The 24,335-nt window shown below is 41.3% G+C and overlaps 2 protein-coding genes across 3 annotated transcripts in view; one reads left to right on the forward strand and one right to left on the reverse strand.

The window, feature by feature from the left end:
* Positions 1 to 24,335, reverse strand: part of ZYG11B (zyg-11 family member B, cell cycle regulator) — a 101,098-nt gene that overhangs the window by 38,901 nt on the left and 37,862 nt on the right. For both annotated transcript variants that reach the window (XM_019018638.4, XM_063698585.1), the window contains exons 3-5: positions 16,523 to 17,277; positions 8,286 to 8,426; positions 4,282 to 4,458 (exon numbers count right to left, since the gene is read on the reverse strand). In XM_019018638.4, the coding sequence (XP_018874183.1) occupies positions 4,282 to 4,458; positions 8,286 to 8,426; positions 16,523 to 17,277 (1,073 nt within the window). The remainder of the gene's footprint in view (positions 1 to 4,281; positions 4,459 to 8,285; positions 8,427 to 16,522; positions 17,278 to 24,335) is intronic.
* LOC101139472 (small ribosomal subunit protein uS15-like) lies at positions 15,621 to 16,173 on the forward strand. The gene has a single exon (XM_055349069.2). It carries the CDS (start codon positions 15,642 to 15,644, stop codon positions 16,095 to 16,097), a length of 456 nt encoding a protein of 151 aa, XP_055205044.1. The 5' UTR covers positions 15,621 to 15,641; the 3' UTR covers positions 16,098 to 16,173.

Here is a 24,335-nt window from a genome sequence, read left to right on the forward strand (position 1 = left end):
TGTGTACGATTGGAAGATTTCTTATCTAAAAAGACTTAATATAGGGAATTCAATCATAGAAGCCAAAGGTCAGTTAATGGGATATATACAGCTAGTCAAGAAATAGAAAAACAGATATAAAATGAACACCCTATTTGCTTCATGGAAGATGCAGAAAGATTACATAATAGAAGAAATGGCAGAGAAAAGGCAAAGTGGTAGTAAATCCCAGGTGAATGATATGGAATGGGTTAGGTACAAGTGTAATTAATTAAGAGGGTTTCTCAGGAAGTTTTATATTCATCACAGATGGTCAAGGTGCTAGGACAGACACTGCTTGAGGATCCATTTAAATCTGAATCATAATCTGGCAGATTGATTAGTGGCATAACTTTCCTCCTTCACCATTTTTCTCCTCCCAAATAAACACGATAATTTGTACAGGATCCATAGAAGTAAGAAAGGCAATAATGCTATTCTAATTACCTCCGCTTAGAAAGCCCATCCCTCCTGTTCCTTTAGCTGGAAAACTCCTAATTTTCCTTCACAATTCAACTCAGGGCAGAGATATTACCTCATTGAGGAAGACTTCTTAGTTTTTGTTTGTTTGTTTGTTTGTTTTTGAGACAGGGTCTCGCTCTGTCACCCAGGCTGGAATGCAGCGGCACAATCATAGCTCACTGCAGCCTCAAACTCCTGGCATTCAAGTAATCCTCCTGCTTCAGCCTCCCAAAGTGCTGGGATTAAAGGCAAGCCACAGTGCACAACCTCTAATTTTCAAATTGTCCTAAGTGCTCCTCCTGGGCTCCCAACAGCACTTGTTTCTCTTAGTACTTGCTACACCATGCTACATTATGTGTTTCTGTATCTGAATGCTTAGAACTTAGCACAGGTGCACATACTCTGAATTCAACAAAGAGCTGCTAAGCTTAACTGAACTAATGGCTAACTTAATAACAGAAGATAAATTTCACTGAATCTATGCCTTACTGCATTTGAAAAGCACCACAGGTAGAAATGGAAAAGAGAAAGACTTTTGCTGTAGTCTTCAATTTCCGCCCAGCTAGAGTTTTGATTTTGGGGGCTACAGTCTGAACTATGCAAGTATTTAGGAATTTTCTTTAAATTTTTTTTTTAAGGAATTCAATGTGGAATCAAACTTTCCTATGCTGGCATTCATCAAATCTGGCCCTAACCTGGATATCACTGGCCTCATCCTACACTGCCCTTCCTACACTCCAGTCACATGCAACCTGCCCTTCCTGGAATGCCTGCACATTCACATATATATTTACAAAATATATGTAGGCATAGGTCCACTGTTTTTCTGCTTTTCTCCATGGGAAATCTTACTCATTTTTTAAGATGTGAGTCAATGTCACTTCCCCTTTGAAATCCTGCCTGGTACCTTTGTCCATACACCAATCCAGCCAGCAGAATTAATCATTCTCAACTTTCTGTAGCACTTAGTTAAAATAGCTAAAAAAATTTCATAATAGTTTACAGTATTTGCATTTCCAACTAACAGGTGAATTCCCAGGGTTGTTTTTTTTTAATTGAGTTGTTTTTAAATGTTTTTACTAAATAAGAAATACAGAAAAATATTTACAAAATATATGTAGGCATAAGGCAGTGCTTCTCAAACTTTAATGTGTATACAAATCACTTGGAGTCTTAATATAGATGATTCTGTAAGTCTGTTATCTTGAGATTCTGCCTTACTAACAAGCTTGCAGGGGTTGCCAACGCAGCTGGTTAGCAGAACACACTTTGAGTAGCAAAAGTGTAAGGAATAATAATACAGTGAATACTACTGCTGTGTAGGTGTACCTACCACTCAGTTTCAGAAAAAGAACCTATTACCAATAGTACTATTAGCAAGCCCCATTTGGCCCCCTCTTTTCCCTCTCATTTCCCCTCAGAGGAACTACTAGCCTAAATTTTGTGTTTAACAGTCCCTTGCTTTTTATCAAAACATGTATTTATATTCCTAAATAATGTGCCATATAATTTTGCAAGTTTCTGAACTGTAAGTAAATTGAATCACATGTATGTACTCTTCTGCATTTTTTAAAATACCCAACTTGTAATTGAGATTGATCAAGGTTGTCATCTGGAATTGTAATTCATTCATCATTCACTGCTTCTAAGTATTCCGATGTGTGACTAAACACAGGCTGATGGACATTTGGTGTTTGGTGTTTCCAATTTGTTATCATTATACACAGTTACACAGTGCTACTGTGAACACTTTTTTTTTTTTTGAGACAGAGTTTTGCTCTTGTTGCCCAAGCTGGAGTTCAATGGTGCGATCTTGGCTCACTGCAACCTCCCCCACCTGGGTTCAAGCGATTCTCCTGCCTCAGCCTCCCGAGTAGCTGGGATTATAAGCATGCGCCACCACGCCCCGGCTAATATTGTATTTTTAGTAGGGATGGGGTTTCTTCATGTTGGTCAGGCTGGTCTCAAACTCCTGACCTCATGTGATATGCCTGCCTTGGCCTCCCAAAGTGCTGGGATTACAGGCGTGAGCCACAACGCCCGGCCTGAACATTCTTTTTTGTTTGTTTGTTTTGAGACAAGGTCTCGCTCTGTTGCACAGGCTGGAGTACAGTGGCTTGATCACAGTTCATGGCAGCCTTGAGTGCCTGGCTCTAACAATTCCTCAACATATGGATTTAAATGCTTTTAGGCATGTACTCTTTAGGCTCCTGAGTAGTTGGGACCACAGATGGTGTGCTACCATGCCAGGCTAATTTTTTTATTATCTGTAGAGATAGGGCCTCACTATGTTGCCCAGGTTGGTCTTGAACTCCTGGGCTCAAGTGATCCTCCTATTTCGGCCTCCCAAAGTGCAGGGATTACAGGCGTGAGCCACCATGCCTGGCCTACTGTGAACATTGTTTTTAAAAATATATAACGACTTTATTGAGATACAGTTCATGTACCATACGATTCACCTACTTAAAGTGTACAATTTGATGGATTTTAGTAGAGTCACAGAGTTGTGCAACCATCACAATTTCATCATCCTAAACATTTCCATCACCCCAGAAGGAAACTCTATACCCATTACAGTGACTTCCCATTTCCCCCACCCCATTTCCTAACCTTATTTATTTTATATGCATCCTTTCTCATTTTTCCCTGATCAACTTTGCCAATGAGTTTTCAATACTATTAAATATGTTCGAAGAACCAATTCTTGGAATTATTGATCCTCTCTAAAATAATGGTATTTTTTTATTTTATTAATTTTTACTTTCATCTTTGTTATTCCTTCCTTCTACTTTCTTTGGGCTTATTCTTTTGTTGTTTCTGTAACATAGGCAGACTTATCTATAGCTCCCTTTTTGTAAGAATGTATCTCTGGGGAGGAAGTCATAGTTTATGCTAGGAGTCTTCTGTCTGACGGGCTTCCAGAGGCCATGAAAATCAAAGCCTAAATTTCATCTAGTTTGGCAACTGCCCTCAACGAGGGAAGCTGGCTTCAATGATCTACTCACCAATGTGGTTTGCCATTTTTACTTGGTTTTGAGCCTCTGAGTATTTTTTACTAACTTGCCAACTCAATGGTCAATTTCAAATGACCTAAAAAAAAATGTTAAGGGCCGGGTGAGGTGGCTGTAATCCAGCATTTTCAGAAGTTAAGGTGGGCGGATCACAAAGACAAGAGATGGAGACTATCCTCGCCAACATGTTGAAACCTTGTCTCTACTAAGAATACAAAAATTAGCTGGATGTGGTGGTGCGCGCCTGTAATCCCAGCTACTTGGGAGGCTGAGGCAGGAGAATCACTTGAACCCGGGAAGTGGAGGTTGCAGTGAGTTGAGATCGCGCCACTGCACTCTGGCCTGGCAACAGAGCAAGACTCTGTTTAAAAAACAAAAAAATTAAGCAACATTTTTAGTATTCATCCTGAGTATAAGACAGGTTACACCTTCTACCATACTGCTAGAAATGGAAAAGACATGTCTTAATCATTTATGTATCCCAGCATTTGATAGTGCCTAGCCCAGAACAGATCCTCTGTGCCCATCTGCTGAAATGATCACAAACTCAAGATCTAGGAGGAAGATGAGTTTTGTATGGCTTGTATTATGTCCCCCAATATATGGATTTAGGTGCTTTTAGGCACGGAATATACTCCTTTGGTGTCCACTTCTCTGTTTTCTTACACTCAGTCATACCACAGCCTCCAAAGGCATTTGAATTTCCAGCCTTGGTCTATTAAACTGAACTGTAGGAGATGAGTAGAAGACACTACAAGGACTATTTGAAAAGGAATTCACATAAGCTTACCTGCTGGTGATTGGGAAAATGTTCCATGGCTTTGAGCAGCAAATGGGTCACATCAGCCAGGAGTCGGACAGGCATTCCTGCAGCAAGATCCTGCTTGGTTAAGTTAAATACACAGGCGCTTGCAGCCAGTTGCACTGGCAAATTCATAGGGTGGTTTCTCATCCCAGTAACCACAAGCTGGAAAAAAAAAATTAGTCCCCTTAATTCACCTTATAAATACAAGCCCTCTTCACAGAGCAGAATTATTTTGTTGGTCTATAGTAATTTCAAAGATGTCATAAGTTTCTTTTTCATCCTCATGTGCAAAGAGCCTAGGATATAGCAGTTACTCACAAATAGTTCCAGTCTACCTCACCAAGGCAGGTATTCAGCTATTCATATCTAGGGGTTTTCTGTAAAGCTAATGAATCTTTTTCACACAGGTCACTCATCTTTGTATTTCCAAGACCTACTTATGGTGCCTGTTATATGGAAGGCAGTGAATAAATTCTCACTGACTTGAATAGAGCACACTCCACTCTCAAATTTCAATCTTCAGTTCCCTGAGAACACTGCTGAGGTTAAAGTGCAATAAAATCCATTCACTTCCCCTGGCCTAGACAACTATTTCTCACTTTTTCCTCTGCCCTCAAACCCCCAACAAATCCTTCCCATTCCTCACTATCAGCTGAAGATCTTGCTTTCAACTACACTAAGAAAACTGCCAGCCTGGGCAACATGGTGAAACCCCATCTGTATAAAACAATACAAAAATTCACTTGGGGCCAGGCATGGTGGCTCATGCCTGTAATCCCAGCACTCTGGGAGGCCAAGGCAAGTGGATCACTTGAGGTCAGGAGTTTGAGACCAGCCTGGCCAACATGGTGAAACCTCGTCTCTACTAAAAATACAAAAATTAGCTGGGTGTGGTGGCAGGTGCCTATAATCTCAGCTACTCGGGAGGCTGAGGCAGAAGAATCGCTTGAACATGGGAGGCAGAGGTTGCAGTGAGCTGAGATAGCACCACTGCACTCCATCCTGGGCAATAGGGTGAGACTCAGTCTCAAATAAAAAAAAAAAAAAGGAATTGCCTAGGCTAGGTGCAGTGGCTCATGCCTGTAATTACAGAACTTTGGGAGCTCAAGGCAGGAGGATAACTTGAGGTCAGGAATTCGAGACTAGCCTGGGCAACACAGCAAGAACCTGCCTCTACAAAAAAATTTTTAAAAATTAGCCTGTGTAACATAGTGTGACCCCGTCTCTACAAAATTAGCCCGGTGTGGTTGCATGGGCCTGTAGTCCTAGCTACTCAGGAGGCTTAGGCAGGAGGATTGCTCAAGCCCTGGAGTTTGAGGTTACAGTGAGCTATGATCATACTACTGCACTTCAGCCTGGGTGACAGAGTGAGGCACTGTCTCAAAAATAAATAAATAAATTTATCTTTAAAAATTTGAAAAATTAGCCAGGTGTGATGGCACACACCTATACTCCCAGCCATTCGAGAGGTTGAGGCAGAAGATTGCTGAGCTCAAGAGTTTGAGGTTGCAGTTGCAGTGAGCTATGATCGTGCACCACTGCACTCCAGCTTGGGCAATACAGCTAGATCTTGTATCTTTAAAAAAATAAAATAAAAGTGGCTCACTCCTATAATCCCAACACTTTGGGAGGCCAAAGCGGGAGAATCACTTGAGCACAGGAATTTGAGACAAGCCTGGGCAACAGAGTGGGTTTCCATCACTACAAAAAAACCAATAATAATAATAACAAATTTTAAAATTCAGCCAGGCATGGTGTTATTAGCTTGTAGTTCCAGCCACTCTGGAGGCTGAGGAAGGGGGATCATTTGAGCCCAGGAGGGAGGTCGAGGCTGCAGTGAGCCATGATCATGCCACTGCACTCCAGCATGGGTGACAGAGTGAGATGCTACCTCAATAAATAAACAAATAAATAAATAAATAGCCTATATTCTTTCATTTATCTCTGAATCATTCTCTGAATGTCTGAATGAATATTTCAGATCAAGACTAGAGATCTAGTCTTCTGTTGCTCAGTTCACAGTAATCAAAACAAAACAAAAAAAGACAATTCATATACCAAGTGCCAACATCCTCTGATATATATAAAAGGAGTGACAGGTGTTGGTGATAATATCCTAAGGACTAAAATGTTACTGGTTCCTACCCAAGCACCTCATTCTCAGAATTTAAGATATGTAGGATGTCAAGTTGTGGCTCTGCCACTGACTTACTATTACTTAACGTCACAGAACCTCAATTTCATAATCTGTAAAACAGAAGATAAAACCCATCTCTTGGAACTGTGCCCACTAAATGAGGTGCCAAATATAAGAGTCCTAAGCTCATTGGTTTTCAAAATTGAACGTGCGTAAGAATTACCTTGGAATTATCTTGGGGGCTTATTAAAATGTAGATTCCTGTGCCTCATCTAGCCCTACTGAATCTAAATTTTTGGGGGTGGGGTTTACAAATATCTTTTTTTTTTCTTTTTTAAGACAAGGTTTCACTCCTGTCACCCAGGTTGGAGTGTGGTAGCATGATCTCAGCATGCTGTAACCTCTGCCTCCCTGGCTCGAGCAATTCTCCCGCCTCAGTGTCCCATGTAGCTGGGACTACAGGTACGTGCCACCACAGCTGGCTAATTTTTGTAATTTTTGTAGAGATGGGGTTTTGCCATGTTGCCCAGGCTGGTCTTGAACTCCTGAGCTCCAGTGATCTGCCTGCCTTGGCTTCCCAAAGTACTGGGATTACAGGTGTGAGCCACAACACCTGGCCACAAATAAGCTTTTTAAATAAGCAACATCCTAGACTTCTAGTGGTTAAAGGACAACTTTGGTTGTTGTTGTTGTTGTTGTTTTGAGAGAGTCTTGCTCTGTTGCTCATGCTGGAGTGCAGTGGCACGATCTCGGCTCACTGTAACCTCGGCCTCCCAGGTTCCTCATGCCTCAGCCTCCTGAGTAGCTGGGATTACTGGCGTGCACCACCACATTTGGCTAATTTTTTGTATTTTTAGTAGAGATGGGGTTTCGCCATATTGGCCAGGCTGGTCTAGAACTCCTGGCCCCAAGTGACCCACCTGCCTCAGCCTCCCAAAGTTATTACAGGTCTGAGCCACTGCATCCTGGCCCAAAGGACCACATTTTGATAAATGTTGCCTGAAGCATTCAATAAAATTAAGAAATCTCCTTTCTTGCCCTTCAAAAGCTGTTTTGGTTAAAATAGCTAGGTGCTGTGATATACACCTGTAGTCCTAGCTACTTGGGAGGCTGAGACAGGATTGCTTGAGCCCAGGAGTTTGAGGCCTGTGAACAGCCACTGCACTCTTGCCTGGGGAACACAGTAAGACCCTATGTCTTAAAAAAAAAAAAAAAAAAAAAACTTAATTGCGGAGTAATGTAAATCAGTTAAGAATGCATAGTAGGTTCTAAACAGCATGGAAAAGTACCTTATGGAATTTCAATATTTGCTTTCTTTGTCTTTACTTCTCTCTTTTTTTGTATTTTTTTAATACTTTTTGTAGGAATGGGGTTTTGCAACCTTGCTCAGGCTGGTCTCGAACTCCTGGGCTCAAGCTACCCATCTGTCTCAGCTCCTGAAGTGCTAGGATTACAGGCATGAACTACCATATTTGGCGCAATATTGTGTTTCTAAAAAATCTATTTGGGAAGCAATATAGGGTTAATATACAATACAGTGTCCTGATTCCAGTCATATACTTTCATTTTCTACAGTAGCTGGTGATAAAATATCATGGTGGTCACTGGTTTTAGGTAGATAAATATGTACTACAAGACATTTATATTGCTTAATGAGATGATTGTAAAACTTCAATAACATTGTACAACTATCTTCTCTCTCATTTATAGCTAATGATTGAAATCACACGTCATCAATCACATTATAAATAATAAAAAAAGACTAAATGCAAATTTTCACCAATTTTCTTCAAAAAATCATCTGCCCAGGGAGATCATTTCAAAAATTTCATATCCAGTTTCTTATTCTTACCTTTAAAATTTCTGGCTTTGTTTTTTCCATCACATGAGTCAGACTAAAAAGATGAAATAGAGCTTCCCGAACAAAGAATGCCCGTTCACTGTAACGCTTCAGTGCTTCTGCAATCTGAGTTTCATTGGCTTCCCCAGACACCTGTGAACATAACCAGATTAGCTTTTAGAATTCTCTCTCTTTCTCTATCTAAATATCATGTGTGGCCAGGCGCGGCGGCTCACACCTGTAATCCCAGTACTTTGGGAGGCCAAGGTGGGTGGATCATGTGAAGTCAGGAGTTCGAGACCACCCTGGCCAACATGGTGAAACTCTATCTCTACTAAAAATAAAAAATTAGCCAAGCATGGTGGTGCATGCCTGTAACTGCAGCTACTCAGGAGGCTGAGGCAGGAGAATCGCTTGAACCCAGGAGGCGGAGGTTACAGTGAGCTGAGATCACGCCACTGCACTCCAGCCTGGGCAACACAGCAAGGCTCTGTCTCTAAATAAATAAATAAATATCATTTGTATACATGGTATCTTGGATAGTTATGTAAAGCTGGGATCAAATAAAAATGACTATACTTTCCAATCTATCCAGATTAGTCATCTTAAACAGGTATATCTGTCTTGAAGAGATGTATATTAGATAGGCTCAGAACCTAGCATAAGACCATGGGCGAAATTTTCTGTATTATACCTCAAATAGATCTCAAGATATTTAACACTATTATAAGGCCCTACCGCTTGATTAGGATCCTATCTGCCTCTTAATCCTCTCCCTCTAGCTCACAATGTTATAGCTGTATGACCTTTTTTCCTCATCTTTCCGTAAGTCAAACTTTTTCTCAGCAAAGGACCACGCATACAATGTCCTCTCTGACTGAAAACTTCCTTTCTCTCTTTACCTGACTAATTTCTACTCATTCTTCCTTGTTCAAATTAAGGACACTTTCTTAGAGAAGTCTTTGCTGAGCCACTGATTTAAGTTAGGTCCCCTGAAACATCTCTTTCAGAGCTATTATCATAATCCCCCACTACATTGATCCATTCACCATTGTACCGCAATAGCTAGCATTATGCTTGGCTCAGAATACTTTCTCCATAAGTATTCATCAAATAAATGTATCAATTAATTTCCCCAGATTTATCACTCACCTTTTCAGCACCAAGAGGTTCTGTTTAAAATTAAATCTTTCTAGGGATTCCCAACATAAAAGTATATTATTTTAAGATAATACACTTATCTTAAAATGTGGTTCAGGTGCCATTGGGCAACCAAATATAGGTAGCAGAAAGTGGCTCTTTATAAAAGTAATCCAACTAGTAAGTGAAAAATAAATGATTAAAATATCACCATAATCCCCAATGAATTGATAGATCTAGCTACTAAGTGTCAATAACCGCTAACATCACAGAAACAGAAACAACTAGATATTTATGTACCTCATAACGTAAGAATACAACACCTAAGGGTCTGGCCAAAGGGATCTAATGTAAGTCTAATTAAGCCTCCAAATCCAGCTACCAATTTGCAGAAAATACAAAGAGAAAGATGCACCATTAGTATACAATCAGCAAAATCCAGGCTGGCAGAGTGGCTTATATTTGTAATCCCAGCACTTTCGGAGGCTGAGGCAGGAGCATCACTTTAACCCCAGGAGTTCCAGACCAGCCTGGGCAACACAGCAAGACCCTCTCTCTACAAAACACCAACAAATACAATCAAATCCAGACTGAGGGAAACTCTACAAATCCAAACAATAGATTCTTCAATAAACAAATTATAAGGAAAAAAAACGGATGAGGAGAAACCTATAAACTAAAAGATACTCAAAAGACATCAAATTGTTTTAAACAGACAAGATTATACAGGTGCCTAAATAGTTGGGTCATAAAATTATAAAGAAATGAAAGGACATGGTTGGGTGTAGTGGCTCGCGCCTGTAATCCCACCACTTTGGGAGGCCGAAGCGAGCTTTGGGGTAGATGACAAAGTTCTGTTACTTAACCTGAGTGATGGTCTCAAGTGTGTTCACTTTATTTTCAACTCATTAAGCTACATAATTATTTACTGCCTTTGTCTCTGTTTTACTTTACAATAAAGTTTTAAAAAATGCCAAAAAACGTCATTCAGAGCGACTATCTCATAATAAGGGGAAGATTTAGTCTTTTTTGGCAGTAACATTATACAGTGTGACACAAAAGTAATCAAATATTTTAAAAATATATTACTCAGTAACTAAGTTGTATATAAACATATAATATTCAGCCGGGCATGATGGCTCATGCCTGTAATCCCAGCACTTTGGGAGGTAGAAGCAGGAGGATCGCTTGAGCCCAGGAGTTCAAAACCAGCCTGGGGAACATAGTAAGACCCTGTCTCTATAAAAGAAAAGAAAAATTAGTTACGTGTGATGGTGCATGCCTGTAGTCCCAGCTACTTGGGAGACTGAAGAGGACTGCTTGAGCCCAGGAATTTGAGGCTGCAGTAAGCCATGACTGTGCCACAGCACTCCATGATGCGCAACAGAGTGAGACTCTTTATCAAAAAAAACAAAAAAGCCTATAAACATTCAGATTGGAATATGCAGCTTTGAGGAAATGAAGGGATGTATCATGGCTGACATTTCAACCATTAATAGGATATGCTACAAGAGTCTGAAATGAATTAGACTACAGTATTGATATATGTCACATGACACAAGGGTACATATGAAGAATTTCTAAGATTGTTGAAATAATAATAAAAGTTTCTTTACTTCCATTACTTTACGTCTTTTCTCTTTTTTTTCCTTTTTTTTGAGATACGGTCTCGCTCTGTCGCCCAGACTGGAGTGCAGTGGCACGATCTCGGCTCACTGCAACCTCTACTTCCCGGGTTCAAGCAATTGTCATGCCTCAGCCTCCTGAGTATCTGGGATTACAGGCGCCCGCCACCACGCCCGGCTAATTTTTGTATTTTTAGTAGAGACAGGATTTCGTCATGTTGGCCAGGCTGGTCTTGAACTCCTGACCTCAAATGATCAGCCAACCTCAGCCTCCTAAAGTGCTGGGATTACAGGCATGAGCCACCATTTCCAGCCTCCATTACTTTACTTCTTTAAACCCTTTTTAAACTTTCTATTTATGTATAACATACATACACAAACTGGTTTGGACTACATATTCACATATACAAATGGGTATTTAATAAAATTTTTCAAAGTGTTCAGTTCATTGAATCACCCAGAACTTTTTCTTATAAATTCAGAAAAAAACAAAAAACACTGAAATGTGAAATGAAAAAAACTCTAAGAGGGAAATATAAAATAATCTAAATCAGACTTTATTCTTCCTTTACCCACATTTGGTTGGTTCCAACAGCTTTATAAATCTCTTATACGAGATATATCCTCAAGTTACCTTGAATATAAAATTAAAGAACTCTTGTTACTGGAATGTTAAACACTCTAAGCCAATTTTTTTTTTTTTTTTTTTTTTTTGAGACACAGTCTTTCTCTATTGCTCAGTCTGGAGTGCAGTGGCACAATCTCGGCTCACTGCAACCTCCACCTCCCAGGTTCAAGTGATTCTCCTGCCTCAGCCTCCTAAGTAACCGGGACAACAGGCATCTGCCACCATGCCTGGCTAAATTTTTTTGTATTTTTAGTAGAGGCAAGGTTTCATCATGTTGGCTAGGCTGGTCTCCAACTCTTGGCCTCAAGTGATCCACATGTCTTGGCCTCCCAAAGTGCTGGGATTATAGGCATGCTCTAAGCCAATTTTATTGCATATATATATATATATATATATATATATTTTTTTTTTTTTTTTTTTTTAAGACAGAGTTTTGCTCTTGTTGTTCAGGCAGGAAATCAATGGCGCCATCTTGGTTCACCACAACCTCCACCTCCTGGGTTCAAGCAATTCTCCTGCCTCAGCCTCCCAAGTAGCTGGGATTACAGGCATGCGCCACCACACCCGGCTAATTCTTTGGGGATTTTTAGTAGAGACGGGGTTTCTCCATGTTCGTCAGGCTGGTCTCCAACTCCCGACATCAGGTGATCCGCCTGCCTCAGCCTCCCAAAGCACTGGGATTACAGGCGTGAGCCACTGCATCCAGACATTGCCTCTATGTTTTATTCAGTGAACAACACTTCTCTACCCAGTGACAAACCCTCACATCTGGCTGCTCAAATTATAAGTATATTATTTTTTCTCCCAAAGTGCTGGGATTACAGGCGTGAGCCACCACGCCTGGCCGACTAAAGCTATTTTTAAGTTAGTCTGTATCTTCTCCACTAGACTAGAATTCCTCAAGAGCAGGGATATTAACAGATATCTTTTTGTTGTTGTTTTTTGTTTTTGAGACACAGACCCACTCTGTCACCCAGGATGGAGTGCAGTGTCACAATGCTGGCTCACTGCAACCTCCGCCTCCCAGGTTCAAGCAATTCTCCTGCCTCAGCCTCCTGAATAGATGGGATTACAGGCATGTGCCACCATGCCTGGCTAATTTTTGTATTTTTAGTAGAGACGGGGTTTCACCACGTCGGCCAGGCTGGTCTTGAACTCCTGACCTCAAGTGATCCGCCCGCCTTGGCCTCCCAAAGTGCTGGGATTACAGGTGTCAGATGGGGGTCTCACTATGTTGCTCAGGCTAGTCTCGAACTCCTGAGCTCAAGCAATCCTCCCACCTCGGCCTCCCAAAGTGCTGGGATTAAAGGCATGAGCCACCACGCCTGGCCAAAAAACATTTATGTACCTTCACTGCATGTTGATTACTGCAGTTCAATATAGGAGTCTGACTTCAAGGGAGAGCTCTAAGTTAAGACACAAATTTAGGAGTCATCGGCATATAGATTTAAGGACTGAGGTGCAGAACTCTCCAACAGTTAGAGGCCTGGAAGATGAGGAAGAACCAACAAAGGAAATTGAGGCTTAGTAGCAAGACAAGTAGGAAAAAAAAAACAAGACAAGTATGATATCCTGGAAGCTAAGTTAAAAAAAAAAAAGGTATCTCAAGGAAGAGGCAAAGATCAATTACGACAAATACCATTTTACTTTGGGTCAAATAAAATGAAGACTAAAAACTAACACTGGGTTTAGCAGATTTTCAATGTTCTCATGAGTTGGGAGCTACAGCATGGTAGATAATCCAAGTATGGGATAAGGTGGCCAACAAATGGAAGAATTCTAGTTGTGGAGAAATGGAAGGTTCAGGAAACTGATGGTAACAGAAGAGAAAACTGAGTAGGGAAATAGTGAGAAGAGAAAATCGAGTGGGGAAATACTGATGACAGAGCTGGAAATTCTATGGTAAGAAAGCCAGGCTAGGCTCAGGGGCTTACACCTATAATCCCAAAACTAGGAGGCCAAGGTGGGAGGATCACTGAGCAAGAACCCATCTTTACAAAAACACTAAAAAAAAAAAAAAAAAAATTAGGCCAGGCACAGTGGCTCATGCCTGCAATCCGAGCACTTTAGGAGGCCGAGGCAGGCAGATCACCTAGGTCAGGAGTTCAAGACTAGCCTGGCTAACATGGTGAAACCCCATCTCTACCAAAAATACAAAAATTAGCTGGACATGATAGCAGGCACCTGTAATCCCAGCTACTCAGGAGGCTGAGGCAGGAAATTCATCAAAACCTGGGAGGTAGAGGTTGCTGTGAGCCGAGATCACGCCATTGCACTCCAGCCTGGGTGACGGAGCTAGACTCCATCTCAAAAAAAAAAAAAAAAAAAAAAAATTTAGCCAGTTATGGTGGCACATGCTTCTGGTCCCAGCTACACACAGGAGGCTAAGCCAGGAGGATCCACTCGAGCCCAGGAGGTAGAGGCTGCAGTGAGCCTGTTCATGCCACTGTACTCCAGCCTGGGTAACAGGGCAAGACCCTGCCTCTGAGGAAAAAAAAAAAAAAAAAAGTTATTGTAAAACAGTGATTCATGAGTTTGGCTGGACACTGCAATCATCTAAGCTTTAAAAAATACTGATGCCTGGGTCTCACCTCTCTTCCTAACGCAGTCTTTGCACATATTATTCTGTCTGCCTGGAATGCTCTCTACTGAGCTACTCAATCTTAAGATCTCCACTCATTCATCAATTTCTCAGAGAAACCAGGCCGAGGGTGGTGGCTCACTCCTGTAATCCTAGCACTTTGGAAGGCCAAGACAGGCGAACTGCCTGAGCTCAGGAGTTCGAGACTAGCCTTGGCAACATGGTGAACCCGTCTCTACTAAAATACAAAAACTTAGCCAGGCGTGGTGGTGTGTGCCTATAGTCCCAGCTACTTGGGAGACTGAGGCAGGAGAATCACTTGAACCTGGGAAGCAGAGGTTGTAGTGAGCCAAGATCACACCACTGCACTCCTGCCTGGGCGACAGAGCGAGACTCCATCTCAAAAAAAAAAAAAAAAAAAAATATATATATATATATAGTTTAAAGCATATATCTATAAAAGGTATAAATATAAAAATGTATTTCTAATCATATAATCACCACTCCCATTAGTTTAAGCTCCTTGGAGGCAGATCCTATATCATTTTCTTTTTTTTTTTTTTTCAGAGACGGAGTCTCACGCTGTCACCCAGGCTTGAGTGCAGTGGCACAATCTTGGCTCTCTGCAACTTCCGCCTCCTGGATTCAAGTGATTCTCCTGCCTCAGCCTCCTGAGTAGCTAGGACTACAGGCACATGCCACCATGGCTGGCTAATTTTTGTATTTTTAGTAGAGATGGGGTTTCACCATGTTGGCCAAGCTGGTCTTGAACTCTTGACCTCAAGTGACCTGCCCACCTCTGCCTCCCAAAGTGTTGGGATTATAGGTGTGAGCCACTGCACCCAGCCTCATTTTCATTTTTGAATCCCAAGCTCTACCAAATCCAACTGATGTTTGTTAAACTAAATTTAAACCATTAGGCATGAGAAATCTTAGGAAAAGCAAAATTCTACCATTTCTACAGTAGAGATCTCCTTAGAAAACTTGATCTTCCACTAGGTATTCAATTCAACACGGGGTGTCGTTAGTTTCTCTGAAGTTATCCATTAAAAACAGTATATGTAGCTGGGCGTGGTGGCTCATGCCTATAATCCCGGCACTTTGGGAGGCCAAGGCGGGCAGATTACGAGGTCAGGAGATTGAGACCATCCTGGCTAACACAGTGAAACTCTGTCTCTACTAAAAATACAAAAAATTAGCCAGGTGTGGTGGCGGGCGCCTGTAGTCCCAGTTACTCGGGGGACTGAGGCAGAAGAATGTCGTGAACCCGGGAGGCAGAGCTTGCAGTGAGCCAAGATAGCGCCACTGCACTCCAGCCTGGGCGACAGAGCTAGACTCCGTCTCAAAAGAAAAAAAAAAAAAAACAAGCCTTTCGTTGCCTGATCGCCGCCATCATGGGTCGCATGCATGCTCCTGGGAAAAGCCTGTCCCAGTCGGCTTTACCCTATCGACGCAGCGTCCCCACTTGGTTGAAGTTGACATCTGACAACGTGAAGGAGCAGATTTACAAACTGGCCAAGAAGGGCCTTACTCCTTCACAGATCGGTGTAATCCTGAGAGATTCACATGGTGTTGCACAAGTACGTTTTGTGACAGGCAATAAAATTTTAAGAATTCTTAAGTCTAAGGGACTTGCTCCTGATCTTCCTGAAGATCTCTACCATTTAATTAAGAAAGCAGTTGATGTTCAAAAGCATCTTGAGAGGAACAGAAAGGATAAGGATGCTAAATTCCATCTGATTCTGATAGAGAGCTGGATTCACCGTTTGGCTCGATATTATAAGACCAAGCGAGTCCTCCCTCCCAATTGGAAATATGAATCATCTACAGCCTCTGCCCTGGTCGCATAAATTTGTCTGTGTACTCAAGCAATAAAATGATTGTTTAACTAAAATAAAAAACAAAAACAAAAACAAAAAAACAGTATATGTAAATGGTTCAAAATAGCTAAACATTATCATCATAAGACAACCTATTGTTTAGCCAGGACCTACTATGTGACTTGCACTTTACATAGATTATTATTAATCTTCAGAATTCTGCAAGGTAAGAATAATATCTATTCTACAAATAAAGAAATAAAAACTCGAAGTGACATCATAGCTTGTTCTGGGTCATGAAGCTGAGATTTTAATTAGAACTCTAAGCCTTTCAACTATATGCGGCCCTGTTTCATGAACATGTTCCATATATTATAGACATTCATCTTTAATAGAGTCTTATGCAACTAAGATATTGGTCAGCCTGACAAAATAATACATTTTTTAAGTCTAACCTTCAAATGTCCTTCGCCTGTGAGGAATTCAGAGTAACCAGCATCAGTAGCCAGCAAACCTACAAATTGCATGCTTGGACGTTGTTGTATAAAGGCTTCAACGGCTTTATCTGTCACGTGCTTTCTCCCAGAAACATCCAGAGAAACAAGGTTAGGTAGGATGTCTTTTTGTTCTAGTAAGCGAAGAGCTATGTCTGATGTAAACTGTTTATCATCTGAGATATCAAGATGATTCAGATGTTTGAGTTCCCGAACTACATCCAGTATCTGGGTAGTTGTCATTTTTAAACATTTCAAGTGGTGCATGGTTAGAGACTTGAGTCGGTCTTTGCATGCCAGTAGAGCAGTGATGTCTGTGATCGAGGTGTTAGAAATATCCAAGCTCTCTAATCTTGGCAATGAGGCAACTTCAGCCAGGTCTTCATTGTAAAAGAGAACATTCGTGATGCTTAAAGCTCGAAGGCCAGAAAGCCGGCTGAAGCAGCGCTCGTAAGGATCCTCGAGGGAGAGAGTTAATGAATTCAGCACCAGGCACTGGAGATTCTGCTGGATCCATTTGTTACTGCCAAGCCCACTGATAATGTCTGTAATCGTGATATCAGCATTCACACCTGTGGCATCAAGTTCCACTAACTTGTGGTGGCAGAAAGCTTTCCGGAAAGCAACAGCAGAGATCTTTGCTTTGCGAATGCAGGCTCGCTTTAAGCGCATCTGGTTGCCCCTAAAAATACCCACAGTTCCATCATTCAGTAGACCTGTGGAAAAACAAGCAGCATTTTAACTTCAAAAAACAGTTAAAGAATAGCCAAAATTTCCATCACACTTTACATTTCCAAAGCACTCCCATGTAACAGTATCTCGTCTGATAATCACAATTCATTTAGGTGAGATTATTATTGTTTACAACTTGTAGATGAGTAAACTGGGGCTCAGAGAGTGGCTTTCCAAGATCACAGGGCTAGCAAGTGGCAGAATCAGGACTGTGGCAGACATTATTGATATCCACTAACATCTAGTTCTTACCTTACCAGACAACTACATTTCCCAGCCCATCCCTGGAGTTAGCTAGAGCCATGTGCCTAGTTCTGGCCAATGGACTATATGCTGAAGCACCTGAGACAGCATGATTTTCCATGCTGTCTTTTCCTGCTATGACAAACGAGGAGCCTTCACGTTCTAGAGAGTATAGTTATATGAGGAGAAACCTTCCATCAGTTTGGACCCTAGGGTGACCATGAAGCAGAATCCTCTATGGACTTGCAGAGTTTATGTACTACAAGTGAGGTATAAACCTTGTGTTAAGGTATTTGATTTGTTACCAATACATTTCTAGCCTATCCTTTAAATTCACCTTAACATATTATTATACAAACACATAACACATAATATATTTAGCATGCACTTAATGCCTTGTAATTCACTAATAAACCACTAGCCAGATCTCAAACCTTATAAAAGTGATCTAGGCCTGGGAAACATAGCAAGACCCCATCTCTGCAAAATAACTGAAAACGAGTTGGGCACAGTGGTGCATGCCTATAGTCCCAGCTACTAGGGAGGCTGAGATGGAAGGATCATTTGAGCCCAGGAGGTCGTGGTTATAGTGAATTATGATTGCACCATTGCACACCAGCCTGGGTGACAGAGTGAGACCCCGTCTCTGAAAAAAAAAAAAAAATCTAGTAGTTACAGCTTCCCCCCACACCTCCCCCCCCGCAGATGAATGTAAATGAAGTCGACACAGTAACCTCTTGAAGTGCCTTTGAGATCTACCTGTCTACCAATCAACAGTGTCACAAGCATATGATACTCTGGAGGCACATCAACATATCACATATCAACTAAACGACACTGACTGCGAAAGAAGTAACAATCATGCCAAAAACAGGTAGTCTAAGAATAGTATGGGGTGAATGAGCAGTTGAGGACAGGCAAATAAATAGCCTGAAGTCATGAGAGGAACTCTAAGGCGGCATCTTAGCTGGCCCATACTCAAAATGTAGCTAGGCTGCCAGCCAGTCACCCTTAAATTAGAAATGAGGTGTTTTTAAAAGGGAGCACTACTCTCTAATGAGTTTTGCAGACTTAATTACAGTTACACAGTTAAAATCAAGAAAGTCCTCTGCAAAACCTGCCAAAGTGGACAAAAATGACTAATTACATATTAAGAACTCCATTACATTTTAGAGCTGTGCTGCCCAATACATAGTCACTAGCTCCACACAGCTGGAGAGCACTTGAAAAGCAGGTGGTACAAAGTGAGGTCAGCTATAAAGTACAAAATATACACCAGATTGTGAAGACTTAATACAACAAAATAATGTAAAGTATCTCAATTTTTTATATATACTACAGGTTGAAATGATCATTTTTTAATATATTGGGTTAAATAAAAATTATTAAAACTAGTTGCACTTGTTTCTTTTTCTTTTTTTTTTTTATGTGGCCACTGGTAAATTTAAAATTACATTTCGATTAAACAATGTGGTTCTAAAGACAGCCTTTCAAATTACCTGCACTCTATTTCAGGAGAGTAAATTTCATGATGGGGTCCATTCAGCAAACAGTTTATTAAACAATTACTATATGTCAAGTACTCTAAATGTTGTAGATACAAAGAAAAATAAGATATGCCCCTATAATCAAAGGATTCATAATCCCATGGAGTAAAAAAGACACACACAGCCATAACAAAATGAGATATATGGTATATCAATGTCAAGTATAAAGTATCACAAAAACAAAGAAAAGGAAGTAAACCATCATGAATGAAGATCTGGAAAACATTTGATGGGAGAGGTGATCTTTGAGTAAGGCCTTTGAAAATGCTGGAAGAATTCAAAGATAGAGAAAGAAGGTTAGTAGGCCAGGTGCAGTGGCTCATGCCTGTAATGCCAGCATTTTGGGAGGCCGAGGCGGACGGATCACCTGAGGCCAGGAATTCGAGAGCAGCCTGGCCAATGTGGCAAAACCCCGTTTCTACTAAAAATGCAAAAATTAAATGGGTGTGGTGGTGCACGCCTGTAATACCAGCTACTTGGGAGGTTGAGGCAGAGAATCACTCGAACTTGGGAGGCGGAGGCTGCAGTAAGCCGAGATCGCGCCACTGCACTCCAGCCTGGGCGTCAGAGCAAGACTCCATCTCAAAAAAAAAACAAAAAGAGGAAGAAGGTTAGGTATATTAAAGCAAGAATATACAACATAAGCAAAGTCTTAAAGATGTGAAAGCATATCACGGGGTTAGGAAATGGCAAGTAGTTCTTTCTATATTGCTTGAACATAAGAAATAGCTAGAGCCATAAGATGCAGTGCATTTCTGGGGATATAAGCATGCAAATGGGACAGAAGAAATGAGGCTGAAGGTGAGCTGGAGCTAGATCACTCTGAAAGGTGAAGAGATGAAAGCAGATCAGCTAGGGGGGACCTTGGGACCCATGGAACAACGCAGAAAAGTTCCTGGTTTTTTTCTGGTCATATATCCCACATCTAAAGTTGAAGGAGCCAGCAGCCTGGAAACACCAATGGGCACAGACAAAAAAGCTCCCCCAAAATCTGCTCACTCTAGCCAACGTACCAGGAAAGGAGCAACTAGTAAGACAGGAAACAGCTAGTAGACAGTAACTGCTCTACTTCAGCCAAACATGACAGAAAAAACTGCGGCCCCACCCATGCCAGCAAATGCCAATAGGGGCCTAGATTTCTACTCCTGCCAGGCTGTAATTACTTGCCCCAATCTGCCCACAGGTGAGGTGTTAGAGAAGTCTGAGTAGAGAGCAAGGACTTTCATTCCTGCTGGGTAGTAAGAACTATCCCCCACCACGATGTCAGTAGATACCATGTGGGGAGCCTGAACTTCAACACTCATCAAGCAGCGATGAAGTTCTCTACCTGCTTCCCTGCTGGGGTGCTGTCATAGGAAGTCTAGTGGAAAGTCAGGACTTTCACAACTGCCCAACAGTAATAAGGCCACCTCCTCCCAACATGGTGTCAGTAGAAGCCAACTGGGAAGCAGAAATGACATACCCATACCCCTCTCAGTTAGGGAAGTATCAATAGAGTCCTAGTGTGGAGTCAGAATTCCAACCTCTGCATAGCCCTGCACCTTGGGTGTCAAGAGAAGTCAAGTGGAGAACCAGAAAGAACATTAACCCTAATCTGGCTGGGCATAGTGGCTCACACCTGTAATCCCAGCACTTTGGGAGGCCGAGGCGGATGGATCACAAGGTCTGGAGATCGAGACCATCTTGGCCAACATGGTGAAACCCCGTCTCTACTAAAACACAAAAAATTAGCCAGGCCTGATGGTGCCTGCCTGTAATCTCAGCTACTTGGGAGGCTGAAGCAGGGGAATCGCTTGATCCCAGGCGACGGAGGTTGCAGTGAATTGAGATCGCACCATTGCACTCCAGCTTGGGCAACAAGAGCGAAACTCCACCTCAAATATAACATAACGTAATATAACATAACATAAAATAAAATAACAACATAACATAAAATAAAATAACAAAATAAAATAACATAAAATAACATAACAAAATAAAATAACATACAATAAAATAACAAAATAAAATAACATAAAATAACAAAATAAAATAACGTAACAAAATAACATAACATAAAATAAAATAACAAAATAACATAAAATAAAATAAAATAAAATAACATAAAACATAACAAAATAATATAACATAACATAAAAAATAAAAATAACATAAAATAAATAAAATAAAATAATTTTTTTTTTTGAGACGGAGTCTCGCTTTTCACCCAGGCTGGAGTGCAGTGGCGCGATCTGGGCTCACTGCAAGCTCTGCCTCCCGGGTTCACACCATTCTCCTGCCTCAGCCTCTGGAGTAGCTGGGACTACAGGCACACGCTGCCATGCCCAGCTAATTTTTTGCATTTTTAGTAGAGACGGGGTTTCACCGTGTTAGCCAGGATGGTCTCGATCTCCTGACCTCGTAATCCGCCCGCCTCGGCCTCCCAAAGTGCTGGGATTACAGGCGTGAGCCACTGTGCCTGGCCTATAAAAATTTTTAAAAAGAACATTAACCCCAATCTGGCAGTAACAAGGCAGTGCTCCTGCCTTCCACTGCTGGAGTGACGTCAGTGACTCAAACTAAAACAGAAAAGTCTCATATCACCTAAAATGTCCTGGTTTCAATAAAAAATTACTCTGAATCATACTAAGAACCAGTAAGACTTCAAACTCAAAAAGAGATAATCAACATATGCCAACAGTAAGGTAACAGAAATGTTAAAATTATTTGACAACGATTTTAAAGGAGCCATAAAAAATGCAATTAAATTTTCAAAAGTAAACAAACATGCTTGAAAAAAAATGAATAACAGACCAGGCGCGGTGGCACTTTGGGAGGCCAAGGCGGGCAGATCATGAGGTCAGGAGTTCGCAACCAGCCTGACCAACATGATGAAACCCCATCTCTACTAAAAATACAAAAATTAGCTGGGCATGGTGGCACACGCCTGTAGTCCCAGCTACCCAGGAGGTTGAGACAGAAGAATCACTTGAACCTGGGAGGCAGGGGTTGCAGTGAGCCGAGATCGCACCACTGCACTCCAGCCTGGGTGACAGAGCAAGATTCTCCGTCTCAAAAAAAAAAAAAAAATTAAAAAAAAATTTAATAAGAAAAAAATGAAAACAGACTCAGCAAGGCAAGAGAAGATATAAAGAATCAAATAAAAAATTTAGAAGTGAAAAATATAATAATACTTGAGGTCAACAGTAAAATACAGAACAGAGAAAAAAGATTGGTGAACTAGAAGATAAAACAACATAAATTACCTAATTTAAATAACAAGAACAGAATGGGAAAGAAACCAAAACCAAAAACCTAAAGCTATATTTGCGTCACTGGAATATCTCAAGGACAGGAGAAAGACAGTGTGGTTGAAAAAGTACTTAAAGAAATAATGGGCAGGCACAGTGGCTCATGCTTATAATCCCAGTACTTTGGGAGGATGAGACAAGAGGATTACCTGAGGCCAGGAGTTTGAGACCAGCCTGGGCAACATTGCAAGACTCCATCCCAACAACAAAAAATTTTAATTAGTCGGGCATGGTGGTGCATACCTGTAGTCCTAGCTAGCTAGTCGGGAGGCTGAGGTCGAACGATCGCTTGAGCCCAGGGGTTTGAGATTATAGTAAGCTATGATTGCACTCTAGCTTGGGTGACTGAGTAAGACCCTGACTGGGAGAAAACAAAAAACAAAAAACAAAAAACTGAGTGTGGTGGCTCATTCCTGTAACTGGGAGGCTGAGGTGGGAGGACTGCTTTGAGCCCAGGGGTTCAAGACCACCCTGCACAACATAGAAAGACATCATCTCCATTACAAATTTTTAAAAATTAGTCAGATGTTGGTGGCATGCACCTGTGATCTCAGCTACTTAGGAGGCTGAGGCAGGAGGATTGCCTGAGTCCAGGAGTTCAAGGCTGCAGTGAGCTATGATCATGCCACTACGCTCCAGCCTGGGAAACAGAATGAGACCTTGTCTCAAAAAATAATTTTTTTAATTAAAAAAAAAGATTGGCTGGATGTGGTGGCTCACGCCTATAATCCTAGCACTTTGGGAGGCCAAGGCAGGAGGATTCCTTGAGGCCAGGGGTTCAAGACCAACCTGGCCAACATAGTGCGACTCCATCTCTATTTAAAAAAAAAAAAAAAAAAAAAAGATCACTCAGAAAAAATTGGAAGCAGTGGTTTACATGGAGTTAAGGGAATTTTATCTGATGGCTTCAATTTTCTTCCTAAGATAAATGGTAGAAAGTCTGAGAAGAGCAAAGAACATCTGAAACTACTGTTAGGAACACTAGTTAACTGGGGAAATACTCCAGAATTCCTGGGCAGTGCCGAGGAGCCCGCCTTTATGTTACTGACTTCCCTCCTTGTCATTCAGGTCTCAGTCTAGTATCACCACTTTAGAAGCTTTCTCTGATCATCCAAGTTAAAACATCTCCCTTCCTTTATTATTCTTCTTAAGAGAACAGTGTTCTTTTTCCCTCAGAGAACCTGGCACAAGCTGTAATTCTATATGTTTACTTCCTAATTGTGTCTCCCACTGGACTATATGCTCCATGAAAGCAAGATTCATGTTGCATTCATTGTCTTATTTAAATATTCACAGTAATCCCTGTGAGGGAGTTATAATTATCAACACTTTACAGATGAGGAATCTTAGACTTGCAGAGTAACTTATCCAGGGTCAAATAGCAAATTAATGTTGGAACCAGGACTCAGACCTAGGACCGATTTATAGAACTCATGCTCTTTTCTTATTTTAAAAAAATCTTGGCTGGGTGTGGTAAATTACACCTATAATCCCAGCACTTTGGGAGGCCGAGGCAGGTGGATCACCTGAGGTCAGGAGTTTGAGACCAGCCTGGTCAACATGGCGAAACCCTATCTCTACTAAAAATACAAAAAAAAAAAATTAGCTAGGCATGGTGGTGCATGCCTGTGATCCCAGCTACTCAGGGGGCTGAGGCAGGAGAATCACTTGAACCTGGGAGGCGGAGGTTGCAGTGAGCCGAGATAGTGCCATTGCACTCCAGTCTAGCAACAGAGCAAGACTCCATCTCAAAAATAAAATAAAATAAAATAAAGAATCAACATGCTCTAAATGATAACTCAAGGGCTTCTTTCAAGGAGTAAAATACAGATGCATAAATACAAGGATTGTGTCCCAAAGCATTTTTTCTTTCTTTCTGATTTAGGACAGACAGCTGAAGTGACCAGCAATGTGATCTACAAATAAGTGGGGTGCTAGCCTGGGAGTGTAAGCTTTCAAGCA

The sequence above is a fragment of the Gorilla gorilla genome, chromosome 1 (assembly GCF_029281585.2).
Source record: "Gorilla gorilla gorilla isolate KB3781 chromosome 1, NHGRI_mGorGor1-v2.1_pri, whole genome shotgun sequence".
In the NCBI taxonomy this organism is placed as follows: Eukaryota; Metazoa; Chordata; class Mammalia; order Primates; family Hominidae; genus Gorilla; species Gorilla gorilla.